The following is a 7,348-nucleotide window of genomic DNA, read 5'->3' as shown; positions in this document are numbered from 1 at the left end:
GGGTACTGGGGGGCTTACTGAACCCACGCCTTCAAACTGAGCTACAGTTCCAGGCCCTTTATAAAAAATTTATTTTGCCGGGTATGGTGGCGCAAACCTATAATCACAGCACTCGGGAAGCTGAGGCGGGAGGATCACTGAGAATTCAAGACCAGCCTGGGCTAAACAGTGAGTTCAAGGCCAGCCTGAACTGCAGAGCAAGACCCTGTCTCAAAAAACAAACAAAATGCAGTCTGTATATGCAAAGTAGGTAAGGAAATTCAGTCTTTTTGTTTTAAAAAATCCATTACTTCTAAAGGATCATTCTACAAAATCAGAAGTAAAGAATTGAAAGGCCGAGAAGGAGAGGGAAGAGGGGAAAAGGAGAGAGGGAGGGAGAGGGAAGAGAGGGAGTGAGGGAGACAGGGAGGGGGAGGGAGGGAATGCACAATATCAACACGAAAAGAAGTAAAATTGCCGGCACACAAAAGGTGCCGCACACCTGTAATCCCAGCACTTGGGAGGCTGAGGCAGGAGGATCGCTGTGAGTTCGAGACCAGCCTGGGTTACAAAGTGAGCTCAAGTCCAGCCTGAACTGCATAGCGAGACCCTGTCTTAAAAAGACCAGGAAAAAAAAAAAGAAGTAAAATTGTACAAACTTAAGCAGTTTCTCACTGGTGGGGATCCGACTCCAAGACCCAGAAGGGCAGCTGAGGACATTCACTCTGCAGAAGCTGCTTCCCTGCCTTGAACGAGCCCCTTTGGCTCTGCCTTTTGCACTGGCCAGCGTTCCTCGTCCAGTAAGGGCTCTGCTGCCCCCGCCCAGCCCAGCTCGAGGGCCTCCAGGTCCCCGCAGGCGGTCACCTCCACGGTCCCTTTCCCTGGTGGCCCGAGTCCTCTCTTGCACACTCAGATGGAAGTTGCCTCTGAGCATGATGGGCCTGTCGCTGAGGACCTGCGCAGGCTCAGAAAACCCAGACTGGGTAATTTCCTCCCACTGTTGATGCATACTTTTTTTTTTTTTTTTTTTTTGAGTCAGGGTCTCACCTTGTTATTCAGGCTGGTCTTTAACTCCCTGTGTAGCCCAGGCTGGCCTCGAACTCTCATCGAGCCTCCTGAGTGCTGGTGTTACAGACGTGCACCCGGCTGATTCTCATCATTTTGTGTTTTTTTTTTTTTTTTCTTTGTCTTTTTGAGACAGGGTCTCACTATGCAGTTCAGGCTGGCCTTGAGCTCACTTTGTAGCCCTGGCTGGTCTCGAACTTGCAATGATCCTCCTGCCTCAGCCTCCCGAGTGCTGGGATTACAGGTGTGTCACCACTCCTGGCGATTCCCATCACTTTGAAAGAAATCTTTAAATTCTGATTTGTCCACCGCATGAGGCAGGTCGCAGATGAAGACTGGTGGCTGTCCGAGGTCCCACAGTTCTTCGGGGTCAGCATCACCTCGCTCCCCAGCATCATGGGCTGGTCTGGGAATATTCAGTTATTCACTGGAATTATCTTCGCACTGTGGCTCACTCTCATCCCTCTGGGGCCTCTGTGGTCCAATCTGAGATTCAGGCTTGGACGCTGGACGGGCTGTGGCCCCGGTCCTTTCACAGCGTGAGGCGCCCCAGTGACAGGAACAGCTGCACTGGGAGGAGGCGTCTTCCTGGTCACAGATGCCCAAGAAAATGTGCTCAGGTCTGTGTGGTGCGGGAGAGCTCTTTGCAGCGCCCTCAGGAGCAGCTTCTTTCGGGCTGACTTTCCCTCCTGGATTTCAGGTGCAGGTTCTTGCTCTGCTTCAGCTGCGGGTTCCTCTGAACGTTCTTCCAGGTCAGTGCTGACAGTCTGACCATAGAAAGTTCCAGAACCATCAGGAGCAACTGAGGTGCCTGCTGTCTTTCTTCGGGCTCCTCTACTTCTCCCTCACGTCCCTCCTGCGGTGCTCACAAAGCCGCCAAAGACCTCCTCTTGGAATCTGAAGGTACCGTCCGGAACACAGAAGTTCCTTGTGACAGAGCGCTCAGGAGCGAGGAGGAACGTCTCCAGACCCCGCGTGGCTGCCGCTAGCCAGCCATCAGGTTACCAGGCGCGCGCACCGTCCCTCAGGGCGCACGCGGCCCCGAGCTGGATCTTGGCGTGGCAGCTGGTGACGTTTGGTGACCTCACTTCCCCGTGAACTTCTTTCTGTCCTTGGGCTGCACCCGCAGGTCTTCCGTTTGAGCCCAGTCCCCGCGGACACAGGACGAGGTCTTTCCACACAGTCGGAGCAGCGCCGCGGGGCTGGTGTGGCAGCGCATGCCGCTGTCTCATGGGTTCCCGCCCGGCCGTCAGGCCCAGGCTTCTGCAGAACCACGGCTTTGATCAGTCCACCCGCTTGGGTCCGGCTGCCCAGCGCACGGCCCGGGCTCTGGAGAGGGCCGGCCGCTGCCCAGCCCCCCTGCAAAGCCGCCCGCTGCGCCCTCCCTTCCGCTAAAGCCGGGAGCGGGGCTTCTGCTTCCGGCCAGCGCACGGCGCCGCCGCCGCCTCCGGGCCCTCCCCCCCCCCTCCGCCACTTCCGGTGCTCTGGGGGTTGCTGGCTCCCCCGGGCTCGTCCGTCCAGGAGTGGAAACAGCCCCCAGCCCCGGCGACTCTGCCTCCTGTGCAGTCACTTTAGCTCGCCCACCACAGGCCGAGGAGCCGCACCGCTCTCCCGCAGGACGGGCGTCCGGGTAGAGGCCAGGAGTGAGCTTCGGTGTGCGCACCCGAGTGGACCTGCCAGTCTTAGCAGTGAGCCGCGCTTGCACAGGCGCGCGGCTTTCACCTGGGCAGACCTGCAGTGGCGCTTAACACCGTGCTCATTTTTGCCCTCTTTGCCCCTCAGCTTCAGAGCTTTTGGGGGGCCTGAAGTGTGTATTTCGATCTTACCCCCTTTGCCCCCACGCCAACAACCTCTGCGCGCCTTTGCCCTTCTTGTCTAAGGACCTCTGCTTCCTTCGCATCGTCCGCCCTTCCCGCGTGGCCGGGAGGGCGCCTCGCGTCTGTCTTGCCGCGTCTCACTCCTTGGGCTCAACACAGTGACCTCCGCTCCCCCGCCTGGCTGCAGTGCCGAAGGTGTGTTCTTTGGCATGGCCGCGTAGTACTCTGCTGTGTTCGGAGACATTTTAATTCCAGCTGCCTGCTGACAGGCACGTGGCCTGGTCCCATAGGGTGGCTCCTGCGAACTGTGCCACAGTCAGTAGGGGCCGCGGAATCCCCATAGCCAGCTGACTTGACTTCCTTTTGTTGTAGGCAGCTGAGTTAGACAGGAATGTTACAGGCGGGCAGACGGGGCCAGGCCCTGAGGGAGCCAGTGCAGAACATGGGATACCTTGCCCTGGGGGGGTACAGACACCTCCAGCTGTGGACAAAAGATTAAACAGACGCACGCACGTAGTTCCTAGCGATGGACCTCAGGGACTGATACTCTAAATAGGTAGCCGTCACCTTGAAAAGGCCAGGAAGAGTTCCTGGCCCAGCCCCTACAGGAAAGTTCCCTGTTCTGTATTCATGTCCGCTGGCTACGTGACTCGCTTCCCCACTGGGTCCCCACTTAATCAATTTTACCTGAACAATTATGCTTGTAATCTTCTTGGCTGCCCATCTAGCGAGTTCCCACGTTTTCCATCTTGGGCCCGCCTCACCTTGTGGTTTTGCCCTATGAACATCCCTAGAGAAGACAGGCTCCTGGCAACCCACTCGGGCCCCTTCTGTCCCTGTCTCGGACAGAAGCTTTCTTCCCTCAATAAACATATGCTGCTCTTAACCTCCGTTGTTCCTAAAATCCATTCTGCGATTTTAGAGAACACGAACTCGCCCCAGATATCGTTCAGGTTGGGAGTTTCTATTCCCTGTATCACTTTGTGCGTAGGCCAAGGCGTGGTACAGCCAGATCCAGTGGTGGCTCTGTGCGCCGCGTGCGAGGTGCTTGCAGGCTGATCCACAGCGGCTGCTCTGATTTCCGTACTGCAGTGCAGAAGGTTCCTTTGTCCCACATCCTCACCAGCATTTACTTGTTTATTTACTTAAGCATTTTTTTTTTTTTTTTTTTTTTTTTTTTTTGTTTTTTTTGTGGTACGGGGGATCGAACTCAGGACCTTGTACTTGCCAAGCAGGTACCTGTGCCACTGAGCTATATGCCCAGCCCTTGTTTATTTACTTACTTACTCTCTAAGTTGCCCAAGCCTGGCTTGAATTTGGGAGCCTCCTGTCTCGGCCTCCCAGAGTGCTGGGATGACAGGCTGCACTGTATCCCAGGGGGGCTGGCGGGGGGCATGCACGGGAAGCGGGCATGCTGAGAAATGCTCCTGGATGGTGACTGCCAGTGCCACCGTCTGCCACGCTGACAGCCTTGCAGCAGAACTGATGCCCTTTGGCTTTAACATCTGGGTGTTTGTCCTGTGACTCTAAGTCGAGTGACTCTAAGTGACAAGAGGGCCCTGGTCTTCCGCCAGGGCAGGTGGGGCAGTGGGGAGGGCCTGGGCTCCTGCCATCCAGGCACCTGCTGTCCCTGCATGGGCCAAGGGAGGGGCTGGCGGCCTTGGCCTGAGGGGCAGCTGCTGTCTGGCCACACTGTCACCGTCCCGTGGAGAGCCGTCTCGCCGCAGCATGGCATTTCCTTTCCCTCCTCTGGGGCAAAGCAGCACTTCTGAAACGGAAGAAAAGGGACTGAAAAGCAGAACCGGAGAGCTGAGGGTTCAGCCCCTAACAATGTCGGCCGGCGACAGTGAAGCTGCCCGTTAGCTCACAGCCCTGTCAGTGGTGGCGCTGACGGAACTTGGCAGCTGCCTCCACCCCGCTCGGCCCGGCCAGCTGAGCAGTGGGACGGCGGGCAGAGAGCTGGCATGGCCCTCTGTCCTGCAGGGACCCCGGGCACACAGCCTCGCACCCTCCTGGCCAGGACAGGCCGGGGAACACCTCTGGGGTCAGTGGATGACTTCCCACAGGTGTCAGCCTGGGTCTCTTCTGCAAAGCTACCACGAGAGCCCCAGTGACTGTGCCGGCCCTGGCCTAGGCCTGCCCCGGGGTCATCAGCCCCTGTCCTGTTCATCCTTGGGTCCCACAAGTCCACTTGTTTCAGCCGGTGGTCTTGGAGAGCCCCTTACCCAGCCTGCTGCTGTGCTCCGGACACTGGGGCCGTCCTCCTGCTCTGCACTGACATCCCATCATTGCTGGGGTCTGGCTTCTGAGCCAGTCCCGGCTCCTTTCTGGGCAGATGTGCTGGGAGTCACTGACTGGCATCCTCAACTATTTTTTGGAGGTAAGGGAATCGAACTCAGGTCCTCACACTTGCTATATCCCTGGCTCTTTGACCTTTTTTTGAGACAGGGTTTCACTCAGTAGTTCAGGCTGGGCTTGAACTCACTATGTAGCCCAGGCTGGCCTGGAAGTCACAAAGATCCTCCTGCCTCAGCTTCCCGAGTGCTGGGATCACAGGTGTGCGCCACCCTGCCCATAGCACCCCTCCTCGTGTCTTGTCCAGGCACTGCTGGGGCTGGGGACAGACAAGGCTGACCTGCCCTGCTGAGACGGAGCAGGTGAGTGAATCAATCAAGGACACAAAGAAGTGCCATCATGGCGTGTGCCTCAAAACAGCCTGAGCACAGGACAGGAAGACATCTGTGAATGAGCAGGTGGCCCGGAAGGCTCAGGAGGGGCTGAGAGCACGGGGCTGGGGGCATGTGGGCAGAGGCAGAGGCTATGGTGGCGCTGGGCGGAGGGGACTGGGCCTGATAATCAGGGGACAGAAGGAGGGGAAGGCAGTGCAGGCTGGGGAGGGGTTTGGCCCTGCGGTGCGTGGCCCGGGCTTGGGTCCTCAATTCCGGTCCTCTGCAGCTGGCAACATCGGCCCGAAAACAATGTGGAGAATCTCCGGCCAGGCCCAGGACAGCTTCTATTTATAAGCAGAGGGGTTGAACAATGCAGCAACTGCTGCCTGGGAGATTGGAAGCCTCAAAGGCCCCAGCCCAGAGGAAGGGTGGTGACAGCTGCAGGCACAGAGCCAGCTGCTACTGCAGGGCCTGGGGGCCACACCTGCGTCCCCTGCCCTCAGGAGCCCAGTCCAGCTCCGGGTCACAAATGTAAACAAGGGGGCTGTGGATACAGCTCGGTGGCATAGGGCCTGCCTGGCAAGCAGGGGATCGTGAGTTTGATTCTCAGTACCAGAAAAACAAAAAGACAAATGCAAACAAGGCCGGAAGCTGTGGCTGGACCAGCAGGGTCTCTGCCATGAGCGGTCCAAGGCTGGCTCCTGCCTCTGGGGCGGGGCGGGGCTCAGCAGTGTCCTCAGCACTCCAGGAGCTGGTTTCTGGAGGCACAGGAGTCCGAGGGCCGCAGGGTAAGCAAGCCAGTCCTAACAGGAAGAGGAGGGCAGAGGCCCGACCACCAGCCCCTTTGGGCGACTCTTGGCCTCATGTGAAAGAGAGGGTTGTACGTACTCAGACGAAGAGGAGGACCACGTGTCAGACGTGCAGCTTGCGGAACTGCGATGTTCGGTCCGGCAGCGAGGACCAGGAGGCCCTTCCAGGAGCAGCTCAGGCCCGGAGCAAACAGGTTCCGGAGTAAAAGCATTGGGGAAATGGCATCTCACTGACTCACAAAGCCTGTATGTCTTACAGGCCCCGCACCAGCCCTGAAGATCTGTATAATCAGATCCCAGCCAGTCTTTTCCCAGGCGTGTCCCAGCATGGAGCCCTTCCCGCCGGGCTGGATACTGGCTTCCGATAGGAAACAGGGAGAGGCCAAGGGAGGACAGCCCCACATCCGCCCTGTGCTGTCTCGGAGCAAGGCCTGGGGCAGAGCCCCGAGCTGGGCCTGCCTGAGTCACGAGAATGCTAACGTGATGGGCACAGGCCAGAGCTCTGCCCAGAGGGTAGAGTTGGGGCCCAGCGGGCTGGTGCAGGAGGGAGGAGAGACTGAGGGTGACCCGGGCTGGGCTGTCCGCCGTCGTGCACGGAGCTGTCCCCGACGGAGGCCAGGAAGTGGGGGCATCAGGCTGTGGCAGGCAGAACGGCGCGGCTGGCATCTCCCCATCTGCTGGGGGGCTTCACGAGGGGCTCAGAAGGAAGGGGACTTGGCCCAGTCGTGCTTTCAACGTTTGTGTTGCTTGGTTGTTTGCTTACATTTAAGCTCTTTTCAGAGATTTCAGGAAGGCCCCTGCCCGAGTAGCTTCTGCCCTTTAGACGCCACTCCCTGGGACAGGGCATTTACAGTGGCCTGTGACCATCTGCCCACCCCTCCACCAGGGCTGCCCCCGCCTGGCGCTGTGGTCCTGTGGGGCTGCTGACTGTGCTGGGGGCGGGACCTGAGGCTACTGAGCCCCAAATTGAGCCACGCAGGTGTCTAGATCTGTGTCACGGAAGAGGCGG

General features: G+C 58.5%; 1 protein-coding gene across 1 annotated transcript; it reads right to left on the bottom strand.

The window, feature by feature from the left end:
• Positions 1–4,153: 4,153 nt before the first annotated feature.
• On the bottom strand, positions 4,154–7,348 carry LOC102020693. The gene is made up of 2 exons (XM_005408359.2): positions 6,419–7,348; positions 4,154–4,629 (listed from the first exon to the last, which is right to left on the bottom strand). The coding sequence occupies exons 1-2, from the start codon at positions 7,003–7,005 to the stop codon at positions 4,557–4,559; spliced, it is 660 nt and encodes a 219-aa protein (XP_005408416.1). The 5' UTR covers positions 7,006–7,348; the 3' UTR covers positions 4,154–4,556.

This window comes from Chinchilla lanigera, unplaced genomic scaffold (genome assembly GCF_000276665.1).
Source record: "Chinchilla lanigera isolate Chin_1 unplaced genomic scaffold, ChiLan1.0 scaffold00112, whole genome shotgun sequence".
In the NCBI taxonomy this organism is placed as follows: Eukaryota; Metazoa; Chordata; class Mammalia; order Rodentia; family Chinchillidae; genus Chinchilla; species Chinchilla lanigera.
The sequence above is the reverse complement of the archived record's forward strand: the minus strand, read 5'-3'. Positions and strand labels throughout refer to the sequence as shown.